General features: G+C 38.2%; 1 protein-coding gene across 4 annotated transcripts in view; it reads left to right on the top strand.

Moving 5' to 3' along the window:
- F8 (coagulation factor VIII) overlaps positions 1–25702 on the top strand; it is a 191283-nt gene that overhangs the window by 106447 nt on the left and 59134 nt on the right. For 2 of the 4 annotated variants that reach the window (XM_032265302.1, XM_032265299.1), the window contains exons 13-14: positions 2113–2322; positions 13083–16188. In XM_032265302.1, coding sequence (XP_032121193.1) covers positions 2113–2322; positions 13083–16188 — 3316 coding nt within the window. The remainder of the gene's footprint in view (positions 1–2112; positions 2323–13082; positions 16189–25702) is intronic. The other 2 variants (XM_032265300.1, XM_032265301.1) reach the window with 2 other exon arrangements.

Below are 25702 nucleotides of genomic sequence, written 5' to 3'. Positions count from 1 at the left end.
GAAAGAAAGAAAGAAAGAAAGAAAGAAAGAAAGAAAGAAAGAAAGAAAGAAAGAAAGAAGAAAGAAAGAAAGAAAGAAAAAACAAATGAGATAAACCAGAACGTCTAAAATTAAAAAGATTGTCCATACCAAGTATTGGTAAAGACGTGGAGTAACCAGAACTCTCATACATTTCTGGTTAGGATGGAAATTTGTGCACTTACTTTGGGAGTATCTAAAGCCAAACATATGCATACCCTATTGACTCAGGAAATCCATGTCTAGTATATATGTGTTATGGCCTGAGAGAGGCTTCAGTAAAAACCAAACCTGCCAACACCTTGATCTTGGAATTTTAGTGTTCAAAACTGTGAGAAAACACATTCCTGTTATTTAATCCACCCAGTCTCTGTGGCATACTGTTACAGCAGCCCTAGTGGACTAATACAGTAGCCAAAAGTAGTGTGCACATATTTCACAAAAGACATGTAATTATTTAATCCATGTGGAGTGTCAAAAGACAAAAATACAACAAATGTACTTTAAAGATTATAATTGCCTTCTATACATGATTCTAGAATCAGATAGCCCTCAGAATCAAATACAGAACAGCAGCCAGCAACATAGTATGGATAGAAAATGGAAGTGAGGTTTAGAGACAGCTTAATTGATTACAGTTTGACACTTTGTCTTATTTGAAGCTGTTGGTTGCCTGCAGTTGATGGAAGTTCAACAACTATAATCGGCTGAGACTAAGCTGTTTGTTACAAAAGCATATTCCTAAATTAGGCTTTGAGTTAGTTCATCAACTAAGCCAGGCTACGCTTTGTTGTGCAAGGACTCAAGTGCAGAGGTACCCTTAGGACTAATTCAAATTAATTTAACAGGAGTTTACTTTTATTAGTTATGTGAAATGAAGTAGAATCTGTTTTTGCAAGTGGATAGTCATATTTATTATCATTTACCAAATAGCTCATTTTTCCCTGTAATGGTTGGAGATGGTGCCTTTATTATGTGTTAAATTTCCGCTTACATCTTGTCAATTTCTGGATTCTATATTCTGCTTGATACATTTATCTATTCTGCATTAAGACTGCATTTTTAATTATAATAGCTTTATAATATATCTTAAGGCTGTACAGGAAAAAATCTTCAATTATTAATTAGTTATACTAAGCCAATGTCTGAGTATTGCTTAGTGGTTTGTGGGCAACCATCTTACACAGTACCTAGTAACAGGGTAGACAAGTGTTTATTGAATGGATGGATCAATAGATGTGTGGAAGAGGCTTTCATAAACAATTCCCTTTATAAAGGAAGGCCAATGTTACTTTTGCTTAGCTCTTTGGTTTGAGCTAATTTAAAATATACAGAAAATTACAAGAATAATACAGGGAACTTGTACATACCCTTTGCCCAGATTCACCAATGTTTAACATTTTGCAATTTTGTTTTTCATTTTATTTTCTCTATATACACACTTTTGTTACTTTTCTATGTGAAAATGGGTTGCAGACATCACACCCCTTTACCTTTCAACACTTTAGTACACATTTCCTGTGAATAAAGATATTCTTTTACACAACCAGCGTGATGTTATGAAATTGATAAAAATATTTCTGTAATTTATAGCTGGTATTCCAGTTATATTAACCAATGCTGTCATTTACAGCATTTATTCCCTGCAGTACAGAGATCTAGTACAAGGAACTACTTGTCCTGCTTCTTTCATTTCCTTGAATCTGGACCTTGATCAGATGGTAACTTGAAGCACTCAGGTTTTTTTTTTCTTCTGGTTTCTCCTCTGTGTAGTTACTATTTTCTCCCTTGCAACTAATAAACAGTTTGAAGGGATATACTTTGAGACCATGCAAACATCCTGTTCCTTATCAAACTGCCTCCCATATAACATCCAAATTAATCTTTATCATGAGGTTTCTGACTCTCTCCTCACATTGGGATTGGAACCCAGATGATTAATAACAATCTGCTTTGTTGGAATATATGATATGTCTTCCTGGGAATAAGATAATGGGCATAACATACAATAATTCCTAACTGTATATGGCAATCACAATCCACAATACTAAATCCGTGATATGACTAACCTCTTTTTCCCCATTGTTTTTGCAGGCATCAATGGCTATGTTTTTGATAGTTTGCAGTTGTCGGTTTGCTTGCATGAGGTGGCATACTGGTACATTCTAAGCATTGGAGCACAGACTGACTTCCTTTCTGTCTTCTTCTCTGGATATACCTTCAAACACAAAATGGTCTATGAAGACACACTTACCCTATTCCCATTCTCGGGAGAAACTGTTTTCATGTCAATGGAAAACCCAGGTTAGTTACGTATATTATTATTTTAACAACAGCTGCGAATGCTTCACTAGCCATTCATATGCTCTTTTGCCCACTAGCTCCCATTTGGGCAGATATGAAATGGTTCAAGTGATTTTGGCTATTGCAAGGCATTTTTTTGAGTATTTATTTATTTATTTATTTTTATTATACTTAAAATTCTGGGGTACATGTGCAGATCATGCCGGATAGGCATTTTAATGACAGCACCACTCAATTATTTAACTTAAAAGTCTTTGCTCTAAAAGTGTCTTCACATGCCAAGGACCAATTTTTACAATTTTTATGGATACATAATTGTGCATATTTAGGGGGTACCTGTGATATTTTCATATAAGTATACAATGTGTAATGATCAAATTAGGGTAACTGGGATATTTATCACCTCAAAAACTTATCATTTGTGTTAGGAAGATTCCAATTCCACTCTTCTAGTTATTTTGAATTACACAATATATTATTGTTAAGTACAGTCACCCTACTGTCATATTGAACACTGCAACTTACCCCTTCTATTTAAGTGTAATTTTATACCTATTACTCAACCTCTCTTCATTCCACTGAATCCCCCATACCCTTCCCAAACTTTGTTAAGCACTATTCTACTCTCTGTCTCTGTGAGATCCATTTTTTAAGCTCTCACATGTAAGTGAAAACATGTGATATTTGTCTTTTATGCCTGGCTTATTTCACTTAACATAATGATATCCAGGTTCATCCATGTTGCCACAAATGATGGGATTTCATTCTTTTTAATGGCTAAGTAATATTCTATTTGTGTATTTATACCACACTGTCTTTATTCATTCATCTGTTGATGTATACTTAGGTTAATTTTATATCCTAACTACTGTGAATGTTGCTGTAATAAACGTTGGTGTGCAACTATCTCTTTGATACGTCGATTTCCTGTCTTTGGATATATATCCAGCAGTGGGATTGCTGGATCACCTGGTAGTTTTATTTTTAGTTTTTTGGAAAACCTCCTTACTCTTTTCCATAGTATCTGTACTAATTTACACTCCCACCAACAGTATACGAGCATTCCCCTTTTGCCACATCCTCACCAGCATTCATTATTATTTTTTTTTTGTCTTTTTGATAAAAGCCATTTAACTGGAGTGAAATATCTCATTGTGCTTTTGGTTTGCATTTCTCTCGTAATTAGTCATGTTGAGCAGTTTTTCATATACCTGTTGGCCATTTGTTTGTCTTCTTTTAAGAAATGTCTATTCAGAACTTTGTTCATTTTTAATAGGATTCTTTTTTTTTTTTGGTAGTAACTTTCTTATAATTCTGGTTATTAATACCCTCTCGGTTGTATAGTTTGCAAATACTTCATCACATCCTATAGATTGTCTCTTCACTTTGTTAATTGTTTCCTTTGCTGTGCAGAAGCTTTATGGTTTGATATAATCCCACTTGTCTATTTTTTGCTTTAGTCACTTGTTCTTTTGAGGTCTTACCTGCAAAATCTTTCCCAGACCAATGTCCTGGAGCATTCCCCCAATGTTTTCTTCCAGTAGTTTTATAGTTTCAAGTTTTATATTTAAGTATAAATATAATCCAATCCATTTTGATTTGATTTTTGTATATAGTGAGAGATAGGGGTCTAGTTTCATTCTTCTGCATGTGGATATCCAGTTTTCCCACACCATTTATTGAAGAGGCTATTCGTTCACCAGTGCATGTTCTTGATAATTTTGTCAAAAATGAGTTGGCTATAAATGTGTGGATTTATTTCTGAGTTCTCTGTTGTGTTACACTGGCATATGTTTCTGGTTTTATGACAGTACCATGCTGTTTTAGTTACCGCAGCTTTGCGGTATAGTTTGAGGTCAAGTAGTGTCATGCTTCCAGCTTTGTTCTTTTTGCTCAGAACTGCTTTGGCTCTTTGGAATCTTTTGTTATTCCATACAAATTTTAAAATTCTTTTTTCTATTTTTGTGAATAACTTCATTGGTATTTGGATAGGCATTACATTAAATCTGGTAGCACTGATATTTTAACAATGTTAGTGTTTTCAGCTCATGAACATAGGATAGATACCTTTTCATTTTTTCTATGTCTTCTTCAATTCCCTTTATCAGTATTTTAGTTTTCATTATAGAAATATCTCAGCTCTTTGATTAAATTTATTCCTAGATATTTAATTTATTTTTATTGTAGTTATTGTAAATGATTTTTTAAAATTTCTTTTTCAGGTCATTAACTCTTGGTATATAGAAATGCTACTGATTTTTGCATGTTGGTTTTGTATCCTGCAACTTTACTGAATTTGTTTATCAGTTTTAATAGTTTTTTGGTGGAGTCTTTAGTTTTTTTCAAAACATAAGATTATGTCATCTATAAACAAGGAGAATTTGACTTTTTCCTTTCCAATTTGGAGACCCTTTATTTCTTTCTCTTGCTTACTTGTTCTGGCTTGGACTTCTAGGACTACATTTAATAGAATTAGTGAAAGTGGGTGTCCTTATCGTGTTCCAGATCTTAGAGGAAAGGTTTTCAGTTTTCCACATTCAGTATAATATTAGCCATGGTTTGTCATATACGGCCTTTATTGTTTTGAGGTATGCTTTCTATACCCACTTTGTTGAGAGTTTTATCATGAAGGGATGTTGAATTTAATATGTTTTGGCATCAATTGAAATGATCATATGTTTTTGTCCTTCATTCTGTTGATACAATGTGTCACATTGATTCATTTCCATATTTTGAACATCCTTGCATCCCTGGGATGAATCCCCCTTGATCATGATGAATGATCTTTTACTGTATTGTTGAATGGCATTTGCTAGTATTTTGCTGAGGATTTTTACATCAATGTTCATCAGAGATATTGGCCTGTAGTTTCTGTGTGTGTGTGTGTGTGTGTGTGTGTGTGTGTGTGTGTCTGGTTTGATTTCAGGGTAATACTGGCCTTGTGGAATGAGTCTGGAAGTATTTACTCCTTGTTTTTTTTTGGGATAGCTTGTGGATAGTTGGTATTAGTTCTTTTTTTTTTTTAAGAAAAATGTTTGGTGGAATTCAGCAATGAAGCCATCAGGTCCTGGGCTTCTCTTTGTCGAGAGACTTTTTATTTTTATTTTTTAATTTTTTTCTCTTTATTTATTTTATTGCATTTTAGGTTTTGGGATACATGTGAAGAACATGCAAAATTGTTGCATAGGTACACATGTGGCAGTGTGATTTGCTGCCTTCCTCCCCATCACCTACATCTGGCATCTCTCCCCCTGCCATCTCTCCCCAACTCCCCTCCCCCCACCGTCCCTCCCCTACTGCCCCCCAACTGACCCCAGTGTGTAGTGCTCCCCTCCCTGTGTCCATGTGTTCTCATTGTTCAACTCCCGCCTATGAGTAAGTACATGCATATGGAACCAAAAGAGAGCTCGCATAGCCAAGTCAATTCTAAGCAAAAAGAACAAAGCAGGAGGCATCACACTACTGGACTTCAAACTATACTACAAAGCTACAGTAATCAAAACAGCATGGTACTGGTACCAAAACAGAGCTATAGACCAATGGAACAGAACAGAGGTCTCGGAGGCAACACAGCATATCTACAACCATCTGATCTTTGACAAAAACAAGCAATGGGGAAAGGATTCCCTGTTTAATAAATGGGGTTGGGAAAACTGGCTAGCCATGTGCAGAAAGCAGAAACTGGACCCCTTCCTGACACCTTACACTAAAATTAACTCCAGATGGATTAAAGACGTAAACATAAGACCTAACACCATAAAAACCCTAGAAGAAAATCTAGGCAAAACCATTCAGGACATAGGCATAAGCAAGGACTTCATGACCAAAACACCAAAAGCATTGACAACAAAAGCCAAAAAAGAGACTTTTTATTACTATTTATATCTCATAACTTGTTATTAATCTATTCAAGTTTTGTATTTCTTTCTTTCTTTCTTTTGATTTTTGAGGCAGAGTCTCATTCTGTCATCCAGGCTGGAGGGTGGTTGGTCTCAGCTCCCTGCAACCTCCACCTCCCAGGTTCAAGTTATTCTTGTGCCTCAGCTTCCCAAGTAGCTGGGATTACAGGTGTGTGCCACCACACCTGGCTAATTTTTGAATTTTTAGTAGAGACGGGATTTTGCCATGATGGCCAGGCTGGTCTCGAACTCCTGGCCTCAAGTTATCTGCCTGCCTTGGCCTCCCAAAGTGCTGGGATTACAGGCATGAGCCATTGCGCCTGGCCCAAGGTCTATATTTCTTATGTTCGATCTTGTTAAGTTGTATATGTATAGAAATTTATTCATTTCTTCTACATTTTCCAATTTATTGGCATATATATCCTCATAGTCAATTCTAATGATCCTTTGAATTTCCATGGCATCAGTTGTAATGTCTACTTTTTTGTCTGTGATTTTAATTATTTCTGTCTTACCTTTTCCTTTTCTTAGTCTGACTAGAGGTTTCTCAATTTTGTTTATCTTTTCTAAAAACCAACTTTTCATTTCATTGATCATTTTAACTGTTATTTTAGTTTCAATTTCCTTTATTTCTGCTCTCATTTTTATTATTTCTTTCCTTCTACTAGTTATGAATTTGGTTTGATCTTGTTTTTCAAGTTCTTTAAAATGCATCATTATGTTGTTTATTTGAGGTCTTTCTACTTTTTTGATGTAGGCATTTATTGTTACAAATTTTCCTTTACTCCTGCTTTATAGGTTTTGGTATGTTGTATTTCCACTTTCATTTGTTTTAAAAAATTTAAATTTTCTTCCTAATTTCTTCATTGACCCAGTGGTCATTCAGAAGCATGTTATTTAATTTCCATGTATTCATATAGTTTCCAAAGTTCCTCTCGTTATTGATTTCAAGTTTTATCCCATTGAGATCAGTAAAGATACTGGATATGATTTCATTTTGGGGGAATATTTTTAATTGTTTTGTGGCCTAATATGTGATCTGTCATTGAGAATGTTCCATATACGGAGGAGAAAAAAAAAGTGTATTCTGTGGTTGTTGGATGAAATATTTTGTAAATGTCTATTAGGTCCGTTTGGTCTGTAGTGCATATTAAGTGTGATATTTCTTTGTTGATTTTCTATCTAGTAATCTCTCTAGTGCTGGAAGTGGGGTATTGAAATTCCCAATCATTGTAATGGAGTCTATCTCTCATTTTAGCTCTAATAATAATTGCTTTATGTATCTCAGTGCTCCAGTGTTAGGTGCATATACATTTAGAATTATTATATCCTTTTGCTGAATTGACCCTTTTATCATTATGTAATGACCTTCTTTGTCTGTTTTTCCTGTTTTTGAATTGCAGTCTATTTTAGCTGATATAGCTACTCCTGTTTTTTGTTTCTATTTGCATGGAATATCTTTTTCCATGCCTTCATTTTCAGTCTGTGTTTCTTTCTAAGGTAAAGTGAGTTTCTTGCAGGCAGCATATGGTTGAATCTTGTTTTCATACATTTAGCCACTCTATGTCTTTTCATTCAAGAATTTAGTTCATTTATGCTCAATGTTACTGTTGTTAAGTAAGCAGTTACTACTGCCACTTGGTTATTTGATTTGTGGTTATTTTGTTAGTCCTCTCTTCTTCCTTTCCTGTTTGTCTTTGTATAAAAGTGATTTTCTCTGGTAGTATGTTTTAATATCTTATTTGTGTGTGTGTGTATCTATTAGAGGTTTCTGCTTGGTAGTTATCATGAGGCTTGTAACATTTTATAACCAACTATTTTAAACTGATGACAACTCTGATTGCAATTCAAAGAAAAAAGGCAAAGAGGAAACTAAAAACTTTCTTTTGAAGTCCATCCCCTGCCTCTTTTTGACTTTTTGTTATTTCAATTTATGCCTTTTTACATTGTCTATCTCTTAACAAATTTTTGTGTTATAGTTACTCTTATTTTTATTAGGCTTTTATTTTAGTCTTCACACTGAAGACAAGAGTATTTTACATAATGCAATTACAGTGCTAGCATATTCTGCATTTGTCTGTGTATTTACTATTTCCAGTGAGTTTTGTGCCTGTAAATCATTTCCTCTTGCTCTTTACCATCCTTTTCTTTCAGATTAAAGAACTCCATTTCTTAAAAGATAGGTCCAGTGTTGACAAAATTCCTTAGCTTTTATTTGTCTGGAAAAGTCTTTATTTCTCCTTAATGTTTGAAGAATTACTTTTCTGGACATGATATTCTAGTTTGGGGGTCTTTTCCCTTCAGCATTTTGAATAGGTCATTCAATTTACCCACTGGCCTGTAAGGTTTCTGTTATTATGTCTGTTGCTAGACATATTGGAGTTCCTTTATGAGTTATTTGCTTCTTTTCCCTTGCTGCCTTTAATCACATTTTTTGACCTTTAAGATTTCGTTATTATATGCTTTGAGGTAGTCTTATTTGGGTTGAATCTTCTTAGTGTTCTTTGAACTTCTTGTGCCTGGATATTCATATCTTTCTCCAGGTTTGGAAAATTCTGTCATTCTTTCTCTTTTTTACTTTCCAACTTTATTTTAGCTTCAGGGGGTACATGTGCAGGTTTGATACATGGATAAATTGCATTTTGTGGGGTTTTGGTGTACAGACTATTTTGTCACCCAGTTAATAAGCATAGTACCCAATAGGTAGTTTTTTCATCCTGACCCCTCAACCCTCAAGTAGGCCCCAGTGTCTATTATTCTCTTCTTTGTGTCCATGTGTACTCAATGTTTAGCACTCACTTATAAGTGGGATCATGCAGTATTTGGTTTTCTGTTCCTGCATTAATTCACTTAGGATAATGGTCTCCAACTCCATCCATGTTTTGTAAAGGACATGTTCTTATTTTTTGTGGCTGTGTAATATTCCATGGTATATATATATCACAATAGATGTAGTTCACCATTGATGGGAATTTAGGTTGAATCCATGTCTTTGCTAGTAGGGTGAATAGTGCTGTAATGAACATATACATGCATGTGTCTTTATGGTAGAATGATTTATATTCCTCTGGGCATATAACCAGTAATGAGATTGCTCGGTCAAATGGTAGTTATCTTTTAAGTTATCCGAGAAATCTCCACACTGTTTCCCACAGTGGCTGAATTAATTTATATTCCCACCAGCAGTGTATAAATGTTCCCTTTTCTCCAAAACCTCACCAGCATCTGTTATTTTTTGACGTTGTAATATCAGGTATTCTGACTGGTGTGAGATGATATCTAATTGTAGTTTTCATTTGCATTTCTTAAATGATTAGTGATGTTGAGCCACGTGCATATCTTCTTTGAGAAGTGTCGGTTCATGTCTTATGCTCATTAAAAAAAAATTTTTTTTTTGTTAATGTGTCTTCCATAATTTAAAACCACAAAGACATAGCTTCTTGTGTTTTAGTATTGCAAGATATTTGTTCTTACTTTTCCTCTAGAATCTGCAGTGGATTACTTTCAGAAGTGGGTATTGCCTCTGAGTTTCCTGACTTCTGTTTCCTTCTTCCTGTTCTGTATCTTTGTAGATTGCATGTATTCTCTTGTCCTTAAACAAGGTACAAATATGTTCTGATCAAGGTTTGCTAGCAGAGAGGATAAGTGACTTGTTCTTATCTTAACTCTCTGTCCACTTAATTGATGTTGAATTCCCTTCTCAACTCAACAGCTAGACGAAAAGTTAAGATAAACTAACCCCAGTCCAATATCTAGTTTCTGCTGGGCTTTTATATGTCTTCTATGATGGCCTCTTTCCTCTTACTTCATTTACTGTCTGTGCAGGTTGTGATCAACTTGGCTCTGAGTTACTTTGGTAGTAACTAGTTCCAAGATCGGATAATAGCTTACAGAATTAATTAGTTCACTGAAAGCCTTGGTTTGATTACAGAGGCAGGAGACTGCTCTATATATTTTTAGTGCTGACTAGACCCCAAACTTGGCCATGTAGCTTATACCTGTGTAAGAAGCTGGAGGAGATTGACAGCTGAGGTGTCTCCAAGGGAATTATAATTATTTTCATTTTATTTGTGTCTATAATTATGACTCTTTTCTTATTTCAAATTTTGTATATGTGAAATTTCTTAAATTTTGTTTGGTTATTTATTTTATTGACTTTTTCGTCAAACAACCAACTCTTCTTGAAGCTCTTGAATTGAGATTTATAAATTAATTATAATGTTTTAAATTTACTGTTGGTCACAAAAACATATTTGCATTACGAAATTGTAACCAAGTCGATAAATCTAAACTCCAACTTGATCATCATTCCTAACACCAGGCCCCTCTTAGAGGGAAGGTTAAATAAAAGTCAATTTTTTAGCTAGCTTAACCAGGATCTCTAATTGTTTTCCTGTTTTTCTTATAATGTCTTCCTTTGAATTATCTTCTTTTTTTCAGGAGTTCCATCATATAATATATTCCTTTTTGCTTACAGATTGACCTCCTGGAGGCATGCATCCTCCTGCTCCAGTCTGAGCTGGTTCTCTCTAGGCCTGAGGCTCAGTTATCAACTTGGGATTTTTATTTACCCTCCCTCAGGATAGGTACCAGGTTCTTGGATACCATGTGATATACTCCTTTATTTTGGTGGCAAGCATCCTATAATCACTTCTTGAGAATGGTTACGTTTGAAGTAGATTTTCTGAGTCCTTGTATGTTAGAAAATGTTTTTATTCTCCTTTCCCACTTGATTGATAATTCGGCTACACATAGAATGTAACCATTCACAGGGCTTTTGGGAGCAGCTTCCCTTGAGGAGAAGCTAGATAAAATTAAGATCTTTCCTGCAAAGACTGTGTGAAATGATAAGGCTGTTGAGGTACCCAACGGGTAGCTTCGTAAAGTTGTATCTTGTCTCTTACGTTTATGCATCTACTTTATCACCATGGAATTAGCCTATTATCATTTATTGCATTCCTTCACTCAGGTAATCATGATTGTGGTAGAAACTAATATCGCTAGTACCATGGTAGAATTTTGTATTAGGTGGATCCTAGACCTAAATGCTCTTTCCTTGTGCTTACTTATTCTGCAAATGGGTGACCATGGATGCTAGGTATTGTGTTATGTGATTTCAGTGCATTATCTCAGGGGGTAGATACTATCAGTCTTATTTGCAAATTAGAAACCTATTATTCAGAAAACTTAAGAGACTTTCTCAGAGTCACACAGCTGGTAAATGGTAAAACTGGGATTTGAATCCAGGCAATCTGATGGGTTCAAGAGGAACCTGTGCCACTATGTGATATAGCAATAACATCTAGCTAATATAAATACTTTCTTGGATTAAATCACTGTCATCTTCAGAGACTTCTCTGTGATTATTAAGACCCTCCACTATTGTGTATATTAATTATATTTCCCCATTTTAATCCCAATATCTATTCATTTTTATCACAGTCTTGTCTTTTTTTATTATTATTTATTTATTTTACTTTAGGTGTATACTATATCTGGCATTTCTCCCCATGTTATCCCTCCCCACCCTCCCCTCTCTCCCCACCCCCTATTGTCTCTCCCCTACCCTCAAAACAGCCCCCAGTGTGTGATGTTCCTCTCCCTGAGTCCGTGTGTTCTCATTGTTCAACACCCACCTATGAGTGAGAACATATGGTGTTTGGCTTTCTGTTCTTGGGTCAGTTTGCTGAGAATGATGGTTTCCAGATTCATCCAAGTCCCTACAAAGGACACGAACTCATCGTTTTTTACGGCTGTGTAGTATTCCATGGTGTATATGTACCACATTTTCTTTGTTCAGTCTATCATTGATGGGCATTTGGGTTGGTTCCAGGTCTTTGCTATTGTACACAGGGCTGCAATGAACATACATGTGCATGTGTCTTTATAGTAGAACAATTTATAGTTCTTTGGGTATATACCCAGTAATGGGATTGCTGGATGAAATGGAATTTCTATTTCTAGATCCTTGAGAAATTGCCACACTGTCTTCCACAATGGCTGAACTAATTTACACTCCCACCAACTGTGTAAGAGTGTTCCTATTTCTCCACGTCCTCTCCAGCATCCGTTGTCTCCAGATTTTTTAATGATCGCCATTCTAACCAGCATGAGACGATATCTCAGTGTGGTTTTGATTTGCATTTCTCTAATGACCAGTGATGATGAGCATTTTTTCATATGTTTTATTGGCCTCATATATGTCTTCTTTTGTAAAGTGTCTGTTCATATCCTTTGCCCACTTTTGAATGGGGTTGTTTGTTTTTCTCTTGTATATCTGTTTTAGTTCCTTGTAGATTCTGGATATTAGCCCTTTGTCAGATGGGTAGATAGCAAAAATTTTTTCCCATTCTGTTAGTTGCCAATTCACTCTAATGATGGTTTATTTTGCTGTACAGAAGCTCTGGAGTTTAATTAGATCCCATTTGTCTATCTTGGCTTTTATTGCCATTGCTTTTGGTGTTTTAGTCATGAAGTCCTTGCCTATGCTTATGTCCTGAGTGGTTTTGCCTATATTTTCTTCTAGTGTTTTTATGGTGTTCAGCTTTATGTTTAAATCTTTGATCCATCTGGAGTTAATTTTAGTGTAAGGTGACGGGTAGGGGTCCAGTTTCTGCTTTCTGCACATTGCTAACCATATCACAGTCCTTTCTTATGGTCACAAACAGGCGTAGCACAACAGCAGCAATGCAAAAACCACTTTTATATTACATATGCCAGGGATTTAACCCAATGACCTGTGATATAATAATACTGACTAGTATTTTTTCATTTATCTGGGAATGGGAGAGAACATTTAACAGAACTTTCTTAGAATTCTTATTATGAGTAACCCAGGGTCTTATTGTTCCTCATATCTAGGCCTATGGATCCTGGGGTGCCACAACTCAGACTTTCGGAACAGAGGCATGACCGCCTTACTGAAGGTTTCTAGTTGTGACAAGAACACTGGTGATTATTATGAGGACACTTATGAAGATATTTCAACATACTTGCTGAGTGAAAACAATGGCATTGAACCAAGAGGCTTCTCCCAGAATTCAAGACACCCTAGCACTAAGCAAAAGCAATTTAATGCCACCACAATTCCAGAAAATGACATAGAGAAGACTGACCCTTGGTTTGGACACAGAACACATATGCCTAAAGTACAAAATGTCTCCTCTAGTGATTTGCTGATGCTTTTGCGACAGAGTCCTACTCCACATGGGCTATCCTTACCTGATCTCCAAGAAGCCAAATATGAGACTTTTTCTGATGATCCATCACCTGGAGCAATAGACAGTAATGACAGCCCATCTGAAATGACACACCTCAGGCCACGGCTCCATCACAGTGGGGACATGGTATTTACCCCAGAGCCAGGCCTCCAATTAAGATTAAATGAGAAACTGGGGACAACTATGGCAACAGAGTTGAAGAAACTTGATTTTAAAATTTCTAGTTCATCAAATAATCTGACTTCAACAATTCCATCAGACAATTTGGCAGTAGGTACTGATAATACAAGTTCCTTAGGATCCCAAAATATGCCAGTTCATTCTGATAGTCAGTTAGACACCACTCTATTTGGCAAAAAGTCATCTCCCATTATTGAGTCTGGTGTACCTCTGAGCTTGAGTGAAGAAAATAGTGATTCAAAGTTGTTAGAATCAGGTTTAATGGATAGCCAAGAAAGCTCATTGGGAAAAAATGTAATATCAACAGAAACTGGTAGGTTATTAAAAGAGAAAAGAGCCCATGGACTTGCTTTGTTGACTAAAGATAATGCCTTATTCAAAGTTGGTATCTCCTTGTTAAAGACAAAAGAATCTTCCAATAATTCAGCAACTAATAGAAAGACTCACACTAATGGCCCAACATTATTAATTGAGAATAGTACATCAGTCTGGCAAAATATATTAGAAAGTGATACTGAGTTTCAAAAAGTGACACCTTTGATTCATGACAGAATGCTTACAGACAAAAATACTACAGATTTGAGGCTAAATCATATGTCAAATAAAACTACTTCATCAGAAAACATGGAAATGGTCCACCAAAAAAAAGAGGGACCCATGCCACCAGATGCAGAAAATCCAAATATGCCATTCTTTAAAATGCTAATCTTGTCAAAATCAGCAAATTGGATACAAAGGAGTCATGGAAATAACTCCCTGAACTCTGGGCAAGGCCCTAGTCCAAAGCAATTAGTATCCTTAGGACCAGAAAAATCTGTGGAAAGTCAGAATTTTTTGTCTGAGAAAAATGAAGTGGTAGTAGGAAAGGACGAATTTACAAAGGACACAGGACTCAAAGAGATAATTTTTCCAAGCAGCAGAAACCTATTTCTTACTAACTTGGATAATTTACATGAAAATAATACACGCAATCAAGAAAAAAATATTCAGGAAGAAGTAGAAAGGGAGGAAACATTAATCCAAGAGGATGTAGTTTTGCCTCAGATACATACGGTGACTGGCACTAAGAATTTCATGAAGAACCTTTTCTTACTAAGCACTAGACAACATGTAGAAGGTTCATATGAGGGGGCATATGCTCCAGTACTTCAAGATTTTAGGTCATTAAATGATTCAACAAATAGAACAAAGAAACACAAGGCTCATTTCTCAAAAAAAAGAGAGGAAGAAAACTTGGAAAGCTTGGGAAATCAAACCAAGCAAATGGTAGAGAAATCTCCGCATACCACAAGGCTATCTCCTAATCCAAGCCAGCAGAATGTTGTCACTCAACGTGGTAAGAGAGCTTTGAAACAATTCAGACTCCCAGTAGAAGAAACAGAACTTGAAAAGAGGCTAATTGTGGATGACACCTCAATCCGATGGTCTGAAAACATGAAACACTTGACCCCGAGCACACTCACAAAGATAGACGTCAATGAAAAAGACAAAGGGGCCATTACTCAGTCTCCCTTATCAGATTGTCTTACGAGGAATCATAGCATCACTCAAGCAAATAGATCTCCATTACCCATTGCAAAGGTATCATTATTTCCATCTATTAATCCTAAAGATCTGAGCAGGGTCCCATTCCAAAACAACTCTTCTCATCTTCTAGCACCATCTTATAGAAAGAAAATTTCTGGGGTCCAAGAAAGCAGTCGTTTCTTACAAGGAGCCAAAGAAAATAACCTTTCTTTAGCCATTCTAACCTTGGAGATGATTGGTGATCAAAGAGAGGTTGGCTCCCTGGGGACAAGTGCCACAAATTCAGTCATGTACGAGAAACTTGAGAACACTATTCTCTTGAAATCAGGCTTGCCCGAAACATCTGGCAAAGTTGAATTGATTCCAAAAGTTCGCATTTATCAGAAAGACCTTTTGCCTACAGAAACTACTAATAGGTCTCCTGGCCATCTAGATCTCATGGAAGGGAGCCTTCTTCAGGAAACAGAAGGAGCGATTCAGTGGAATGAAGCAAACAGACCTGGAAAAATTCCCTTTCTCAGAGGAGCAACAGAAAGCTCTGCAAAGACTCCCTCCAAGTTATTGGGTCCTCTTGCTTGGGATAACTACTATGGTATTCAAATATCAAAAGATGCGTGGAAATCCCAAGATAAGTCAGCAGAAAACACTGCTTTTAAGAAAAAGGATACCATTTTGTCCCTGAACCCCTGTGAAAGCAATCATGCAATAGCAGCAATAAATGAGGGACAAAATAAGCCCCAAATAAAAGTCACCAGGGCAAAGCAAAGTGAGACTGAAAGGCTGTGCTCTCAAAACCCACCAGTCTTGAAACGCCATCAAAGGGAAATAATGCTTACTACTCTTCAGTCAGATCAAGAGGAAATTGACTATGATGATACCATCTCAATTGAAATGAAGAAGGAAGATTTTGACATTTATGGTGAGGATGAAAATCAGAGCCCCCGCAACTTTCAAAAGAAAACACGACACTATTTTATTGCTGCAGTGGAGCGGCTCTGGGATTATGGAATGAGTAGCTCCCTGCATGTTCTAAGAAACAGGTATGAATTCATTGGTTACTCCTTTGCTCTGCTCTTGTGACATTTGACGTTGCCAGATGATGACACCAACAATGAGAGAGGATGAAAAATCAAGGTGGCTTGAAACTCTTACTCTGGTGAGATAGAGAGAAGAGAGGTTTACAAGAGGGTAGAGGAATCAGGGTCAAGAAAGAGCAGTGGGGAGCAGGAAGAAAGTCAGCCTCACCTATCAACCTTATGAGCTGGAGGGAAAAACCTTAGTCTCATCAGAGAACTTTAAGAGAGGCAGCAGGAAGAAGTGAGTTAGTGGTAAAGAGGTTGAGAATTTGGGGAGGACTGGTTTTCATGATACTGTGGATCCAGAGGGCAAAGCGGGAAAATTTTATGTTTAGGGGAATAGAGGGAAGTTGAACAGTCAAGTAGCACATTGGAGTGCCAGATAGTAGGAGCTTATATTCTATTGGAAAGAGCAAGAGATGAGTTAGTACAAAGCTAAATAAGGTAATCTCAATGGTATGATTCAGAAGATAGAATAGAATAATATGGTAGAGATAATAATATGATAGAGTAATATGGTAGAGTGTTACATTAGCTGTGGTGGTCAGAGAAATAATCTTTGAGGACTTGAGACCCAAATGATGATAAGAGGCCAGCTGATGGAGCTCTGAGAGAAGAGATTTCCAGACAGAGGGAACAGAAAATGCAAAGGCCCTGAGAATGGAAAAAGTTTAGCATGTTTGAGGAGCAAGAAGGGACAAACATGACTTGTCACTTTCCCACCTTGCTTTCTAGCTCAAGAATATTTCCTTTGTCCACTGACTTTCTCATTCTCCTGGACCTCACTCTTAGATTTTCTGTCTTTTCCTTAAATCTCAAACACCTTTTTTCCATTTGCCAATGCCCATTTTCACTCTTAACTGATGCTGTGCAATGAACCTCCACAGACTCTCAACATCACATTTACTGACATCTGTACCCATATACTCTGCCTTCACGCTTATGGCAATAAATAGAATGTCTGTGCTCCTAAGGCCAACCTCTCCAGTTTTGTACTTGATTCCCATCTCTTCTCCCTTCATAAAAAACGTTGCTCCAGCAATTTCTCCTTTTAGCTCTTACATCATCAATTTATCTCTCCACTGGATGAATCTCATCAACATCAATTATGCTATTATTTCTTCCCCCTATTTTTACAGAGACCATCTTAAAATAATTGTCCCTGCTTGCAGCCTTTGCATCTTTTCCTGCCATTCTCTCCTCTTTAATCTACTCCAAAGAAGCTTTTATCTCTATTATTTTATAAGAACTACATTTTCAAGGTCATTGTTGATCTTTACGTCACGAATTCCCAGTCCTCATCTTAGTTGAACTCTCAGTAGTATTTGAGAGGTGATTACTACATCCTTGATACATGTTCTTACTTGGTTTCTCTAACAGCACTTTTGGTCACTTTTCTACTAAACTCACTACCAATCTTTGTCACCTTTGTGAGTCCTTCTTCATCCCCCTAATCTTTAAAAGTTAGAGTGATCCAGGCATTAGTTCTCCAACTTCTCCTTTATTCTATTTATACTCACTCTGTGGCAACATTGTCTAGCCTCATGATTTTAAGTACTATCAATCTGCAGATAATTCCAGTTGAATATCTGGAGATATTCTCAGATCTCTCTCCTCAAGTCAAAATTTACATATCAACTCCCTACCTTAACATGTACACAATTAGACTCTTAATTCCTGCCCCTTCCCAAAACCTGCTGATTGCCCAGCTTTCTCCATGGCAATCAAAAACCACTCCTGGCCAGGCATGGTGGCTCACGCCTATAATTCCAGCACTTGGGGAAGCTGAGGCAGGTGGATTGGTTGAGCCCAGCAATTCAAGACCAGCCTGGGCAACATGGAAAAACCTCATCTCTATTAAAACTACAAAAATTAGCCAGGCATGGTGGTACACAGCTGTAGTCCCAGCTACTCAGGAGGCTGAGGCACAAGAATCCCTTGAACCAGGGAGGCAGAGGTTGCAGTGAGCTGAGATGGCCTCACTGCACTCCAGCCTGGGTGACAGAGTGAGACTTGGTCTCAAAAAACTAAATGAATAAGTAAAACTATTCCCTATTTCCATTATTCAATCCAAAGACCTTGAAATTTTCTAACTCTTTTCTCTTACATTAACATCTAATCTGTAAAGGATCCTGTGTAAAGTTTTCACACTGCTGATAAAGACATACCTGAGACTGGGCAATTTAAGAAAGAAAGAGGTTTAATGGACTCACAGTTCCACATGGCTGGGGACACCTCACAATCATGACAGAAGGCAAGGAAGAGCAAGTCATGTCTTACATGGATGGTTAGCAGGCAAAGAGAGTGAGCTTGTGCAGGGAAACACCTCTTTTTTTTAATTTTTTTTTCCAATTTATTATTTCATTGCATTTTAGGTTTTGGGGTACATGTGAAGAACATGCAAGATTGTTGCATAAGTACACACGTGGCAGTGTGATTTGCTGCCTTCCTTCCCATCACCTACATCTGGCATCTCTCCCCTTGCTATCTCTCCCCAACTCCCCACCCCCCACCATCCCTCCCCTATTTTCTCCCCAACTGACCCCAGTGTGTAGTGCTCCCCTCCCTGTGTCCACGTGTTCTCATTGTTCGACACCCACCTATGAGTGAGAACATGCGGGAAACACCTCTTTTTAAAAGCATCAGATCTCGTGACACTTATTCACTATCATGAGAACAGCAAGGAAAGGACCTGCTGCCACAATTCAGTTACCTCCCATCAGGTGCCTCCCACAACACACAGGAATTCAAGATGAGATTTGGGTGGGGACACAGCCAAATCATATCATTCTGCCCTTGGCCCCTTCCAAATCTCATGTCCTCACATTTCAAAACCAATCGTGCCTTCCCAACAGTCTCCCAAAGTCATAACACATTTCAGTATTAACTCAAAAGTCCACAGTCCAACATCTCATCTGAGACAGGGCAAGTCCCTTCCACCTATAAGCATGTGAAATAAAAAGCAAGCTCGTTACTTCCTAGATACAATAAGGTATAGGAATTGGGTAAATACAGCCATTCCAAATAAGAGAAATTGGCCAAAACAAAAGGGCTACAGGCCCCATGCAAGTTCGATATTCTATGGGGCAGTCAAATGTTAAATCTCTAAAATGGCCAGGCGCAGTGGCTCACACCGGTAATCTGAGCACTTTGGGAGGCTGAGGAGGGCGGATCATGAGGTCAGGAGTTCGAGACCAGTCTGACCAAGATAGTGAGACCCCATGTCTACTAAAAATACAAACAATTAACCGGGTGTGGTGACTCATGCCTGGAATCCCAGCTACTCAGCAGGCTGAAGCAGGAGAATCACTTGAACCCAGAAGGCAGAAGTTGCAGTGAGCAGAGATTGTGCCATTGCACTCCAGCCAGGGTGACAGTGTGAGACTCTGTCTCAAAATAAAAACAAACAAACAAACAAATAAATAAATAAATAAAATGATCTCCTTTGACTCCATGTCTTGAATCTGGGTCATGCTGATGCAAGGGGTGGGTTTCCGTGGTCTTGGGTAGCTCCACCCCTGTGGCTTTGCAGGGTACAGCCTCCCTCCTGGCTGCCTTCATGGGCTGGCATTATCTGTGGCTTTTCCAAAAGCCAGTTCAAGCTTTCAGTGGATCTACCATGCTAGGGTCTGGAGGACAGTGGCCTTCTTCTCACAGCTCCAGTAGGCGGTGCCACAGTAGGGACTCTGTGAGCACTCTGAGCCGACATTTCCCTTCCGCACTGCCCTAGCAGAGGTTCTCCATGAGGGCCCACCCCTACAGCAAACTTCTGCCTAGGCATCCAGGCATTTCATACATCTTCTGATATCTAGGCAGAAGTTCCCAAACTCCAGTTCTTGACTTCCATGCACTGGCAGGCTCAACATCATGTGGTTGTAATGGCTGGGACACAGAGTACCAAGTCCCTGAGTTGCATACAGCACAAGGACCCTGGGCCTGGCCCATGAAACTTTTTTCTTCTGGGCCTCTGGGTTTGTGATGGGAGGGGCTGCTGTGAAGATCTCTGACATGCCCTGGAGTCATTTTCCCCATTGCCTTGGGGATTAAATTTGGCTCCTTATTAGTTATGCAAATTTCTGTAGCCAGCTTGAATTTCTCCTCAGAAAATGGGATTTTCTTTTCTATAGCATTGTCAGGCTTCAAATTTTCCAAACTTTTATCCTCTGTTTCCCTTATAAAACTGAATGCCCTTAACAGCACCCAAGTCACATCTTCAATACTTTGCTGCTTAGAAATTTCTTCTACCAGATACCCTAAATCATCTCTTTCAAATTTGAAGTTCCACAAATCTCTAGGACAGGGGTAAAATGCCACCAGTCTCTTTGCTAAAACATAACAAGAGTTACCATTGCTCCAGTTCCGAACAAGTTCCTCATCTCTATCTGAGACTACCTCAGCCTGGATTTCATTGTCATTATCATTGTCAGCATTTTGGTCAAAGCCATTCAACAAGTCTCTAGAAAGTTCCAAACTTTCCCACATTTTCCTGTCTTCTTCTGAGCCCTCCAAACTGTTCCAACCTCTGCCTGTTACCCAGTTCCAAAGTCACTTTCAGATTTTCAGGTATCTTTTCAGCAGCACCCCACTCTACTGGTACCAACTTACTGTATCAATATGTTCTCAGGCTGCTGATAAAGGTATATACCTGAGACTGGGCAATTTACAAAAGAAAGAGGTTTTATTGACTTACAATTTCATGTGGATGGGGTGGCCTCACAATCATGGTGGAAGGCAAGGAGGAGCAAGTCATGTCTTACATGGAGGGCAGCAGGCAAAGAGAAGGAGCCTCTGCAGGAAAATTCCTCTTTTTTTTTTTGAGACCAAGTCTCACTCTGTTACCCAAGCTAGCGTCAGTGGTATGATCTTGGCTCAGTACATCGTCCACCTCCCAGGTTCAAGTGATTCTCCTGCCTCAGCCTCCTGAATAGCTGGGACTGCAGGCATGTGCCACCACACCAGTAGTTTTTGTATTTTTAGTGGAGATGGGGTTTCGCTATATTGGCCAGGATGGTCTCAAACTCCTGACCTTGTAATCCCTCTGCCTCAGCCTCCCAAAGTGCTGGAATTACAGGCATGAGCCACAGCACCTGGCTGAGAACTCCTCTTTTTAAAACCATCCAGCTCTCATGAGACTTATTCACTAGCACAAGAACAGCACAGGAAAGACCTGCCCCCATGATTCAATTACCTCCCACCAGGTCCCTCCCACAACACATGGGAATTCAAGATGAGATTTGGGTGGGGACATGGCAAAACCATATCAGATCCTGTTGGCTATAATTTCAAAAAATAATCAGGGTTGATTATGGACTTAGTATTGAATAAAATGAAAATATACTTAAATGGGACAATGAAGATAATTGACCAGGGGAAGCAGGTTACAAGACGAGAGAGGAAATGATGTCACTCCAGATGTTATAAAAGTGATGTTTTTATTTTTTGAATGTTATTTGCCTATATTGTCAAATTATCTACACTGTATATGCACTGCTTCTGTAATAATAAAGTAGTATTAAAATAATAAAATCAAGTCTATAAATCACACACACACAGCCCAGCCTCTTCTCTATACCTCAGTGACTACCATCCAGATCTAAACTATCATCAACTCTCATCTGAATTATTGTAAGGAGCTGTTGCAATAATTCAGATGAGAGTTGATACAAAGCCTTCCTGCTTCCAATCTTACCCTCATATAGCCTTTTCCCAATATTGTGGCTAAAGTAATTTTTCAAATTGCGATTCTGATCACTGTTTTCTGCTTCAAATCCTTCAGTGGAATTTCATCTCACTCAGTAAATTCCAAAGCCTTCACCATGGCCTTCAAGACCCTATGAAATCTGACACTCTGCAAACTCTCTGCCCTTATCTGTTACCGTTGTCTCCTGTTAATCCTGCCTCAGCCACACTGGCCTCCTTGTTCTTCTCAAACGGACCAGATATGCTCCTGTCTCTAGACCATTACAGTTTCTGTTCTCTCTGTTTAAAATTATGTCCCCTGATACTCTAATGCTAGTTTTCTTACTTCCTTCAGGATGCTGCTCAAATTTCATTTTATGTATATAAATATCTCTCCCATCATTTTTGTCAAAGCACTTATCAGCACCTGAAATATTATATATATTTTCTTTATTGTCTATCTTCTCTGACTATAAGTTAAGTTCATTAAGAGCACAAACTTTGGAGGTATTGTTCAATAGTGTGTCCCCAGAACTTTGAATGGACTGGCATATGATAGATGTTCAAATAAATGTATGTTGATGAATTAGTAAATGATAAATGTAGGGAGACAAAAGCAGTTCTCCCATTTATGCCCAAACTCTAGGTAAGGCCTATAATATGGAATTGTGTCACACAGCATCCATGGGCAAGAATGGGAGCAGAGATACCAGTTAAGATGCTTGCAGTCACACAGATAAAAGAAGACAATTTAAACCAGTGTGATGGTGGCATAAATGGAAAGAAATGGAAGGATGTTGGGTATAATTTAAGATAAGCATACAAGATTGACTGTTAATTGATTATGGGGAGAATGAGGAGAGAAGATGTAAAGAACATTTTTAAGTTTTGTCCTGAGCAAGTAGGTGAATGATGGTGTCATTTACTGAGATATGGAAGGTGTGAGGTAGAACAGATTTATTTGAGGAAACACTGAAGGCTCTATATTTTACATATTAGGGTTGAGATGCCAATTAGATATCCAAATTGAGATGTTTAGTAGGCAACTTGATATATGAGTCTGGAGAGTTAAGGAAGAGGTCCGTGCTAAAGATATAAATTTAGAGTCATTAGCATGTAGGTAGCATTCAAATAGCATTTAATTGGGTAAGCAAGGAAATAAAAATAGATGTAAACTACTCTAACTTTAAGCTTGGTCCCTATGTTAGTCTGTTTTCATGCTGCTGATAAAGACATAGCCAAAACTGGGCAATTTACAAGAGAAAGAGGTTTAATGAACTTACAGTTCCACCTGGCTGGGGAGGCCTCACAATCATGGTGGAAGGCAAGGAGGAGCAAGTCACATCTTATATGGATGGCAGCAGGCAAGTAGAGAGCTTGTGCAGGGAAAGTCTCCCTTATAAAACCATCAGATCTTATGAGATTTATTCACTATCATGAGAACAGCACAGGAAAGACCTGCCCCCATGATTCAATCACCTCCCAATGGGTACCTCCCAAGACACATGGGAATTGTGGGAGTTACAATTCAAGATGAGATTTGGGTGAGGACACAGCCAAACCTTATAAGTCCCTAAAGAGAAATATCCTCAAGATAATGGTGAATCAATTGATTTTCACTCCATTAACTTTCAGTCCAGTTTTCATCTGTGTTGTCCATTAAACCTCTATTCTTTTTTGTTTGTGGTTATTTCAGCCACAATAGTGACTTTCCAAAACACCTTACTTTATTTTTCAGATTGTGCTAATTGTGGATCCCTGGACTGGACTTCCCCCTACCCTGATCTGACACAGTATAGACACAATTTCTCCTCCACCTAACAGCTTTTCAAATACTTTTATATTAGATAACTGTTCTGTCCCAGCGAAATAGCTCCTATTCCTTCAACTCTTGCTCAGTGGACCATTTTTTAGTTTCCTTGCCCTTCTGGCCTCTAAAGGGGTGTCAAACCCTCAGATTGAGTTGCAGGGCTGATGTTCTGGACAGTAGTTGTCTGATACAGCAGCGCTGGAGGAATGCTTCCTGAGCTTCTTTATTCTGTGATTCTCAGAGGCAAGAATGCTCCCTGTGTTTGGGAACTGGTGTCTGTTGGCAGTTTATAATATTCTGCAAGCACTATAAAGTGATCTGAATTTTCCCAAAGTGGAACATATGGATCAGGAAAGTTGCTAAGGTCTGGGAATTTTTTACTAACTTTTATTTTAAGTTCGGGGGTACAAGTGCAGGTGTCTTACATAGGTAAACTATGTCATAGGTGTTTGTTGAACAGAGGATTTCATTACCCAGGTTATTAAGCCTAGTGCCCATTAGTTATGTTTCCTAATCCTCTCCCTCCTTGCACCCTCCACCTTCCAACAGGCCACAGTATGTGTTGTTCCCCTGTATGTGTCCATGTGTTTTCATCATTTAGCTCCCACTTATAAGTGAGAACATGTGGTATTTGAAACCTCTATTCTTAATCATAATTTAAGCCAGTTTTAGGTTGGCAGTGCTCCCAGGCATCTGGCAGAAGAAAACATAAAACTACTCTAGAGAACAAACCAACTTCTAGGCCTCAAATTATTTTCATAAATATTTCAAATACAATACACAGAACAGAAAGATGTTAGGTAGCAAAAGAAATAAGAAAAAATAAGCAAGACACAACAGAAACAACAGAGAACCAAAATAAACTCACAGACCTAAGATCTTGGAATCATCAGGCAGATACCATTGTTAAAACATGTAGAAAGAATTGGTTGGTTGGCAGGTAAGTACAAAAGAAATACTATGGAATGCAGCATGTAGAGTTTAAGTGGAAAATACAAAAGATATAATGAGAGACTATGGCTGTGTTTTCCAAAAACTGATGTGACAATAAAGCCTGTCCTACATGCTTTTGTACAATGTGACCTTGCCACTCTGTCATTCAAGGAGTACAGTATAATTCCCCTCCTCTTGAGCTAATGAAATTGCATCAGGGAGCTAAAAGGGCAGAAAAACAGTAGCCCTCAGGCAGCCTGAGCAGAAACTCAGCAATTCCTGAGCCTTTACTCTGGCTCACCCCACTGATAAATCAAGGTCTACTCATTCTACCTGAAAGAAGTTTGTTCACACACCAAGCACAACTTCCATAGCTTCCATCCAAAAGACAGTCTTCTATACAATTTAGCTCTGGGATTCAGTGGGGCTTTGTGTTGCCAAGTGACCATAGGCCACAGAAAACAAAGAGGTGAACATACAATGGGCCAAATTCCAGCAGCCATCTCCCCAGGTTCAGAAGGTACAGCATGAGTATGAGTACAGGAATTTGCCACAGATTTTCTCTCCGGCTTAGTACAGAGAGTTGGAGATAAACACCTGCACTCAGCTTTACCATGAGGATAGAAGGAACTGGAATACATATCTAATGCCCCAGCCTTTCTAGCTACATCTAAAGGGTCCTCCTCTACTTTACTGGTCTCAGAGTACTGACAGGTTGTGGTAAATTCTAATCTCCAGGGGGCCACCAAAAACAGAGAGAGGCAATTGCCAGAAAAAAATACGTTTAGGCCAAAACTGTAAAAAGAGACAAAGACAGTCATTATTTAGTGATAAAGGGGTCAATTAATTCAGAGAATATAACAATTATAAATATATATGTACCAAACATCAGAGCATCTAAATATATAAAACAAACATTAAGACATCTGAAGGGGGCTGGGCATGGTGGCTCACACCTGTAATCCCAGCACTTTGGGAGGCTGAGGCAGGCAGATCATGAGGTCAAAAGATCAAGACCATCCTGGCCAACATGATGAAACCCCATCTCTACTAAAA

Source organism: Sapajus apella, unplaced genomic scaffold (assembly GCF_009761245.1).
Source record: "Sapajus apella isolate SASKATOON/1434 unplaced genomic scaffold, GSC_monkey_1.0 scaffold149, whole genome shotgun sequence".
In the NCBI taxonomy this organism is placed as follows: Eukaryota; Metazoa; Chordata; class Mammalia; order Primates; family Cebidae; genus Sapajus; species Sapajus apella.
The sequence above is the reverse complement of the archived record's forward strand: the minus strand, read 5'-3'. Positions and strand labels throughout refer to the sequence as shown.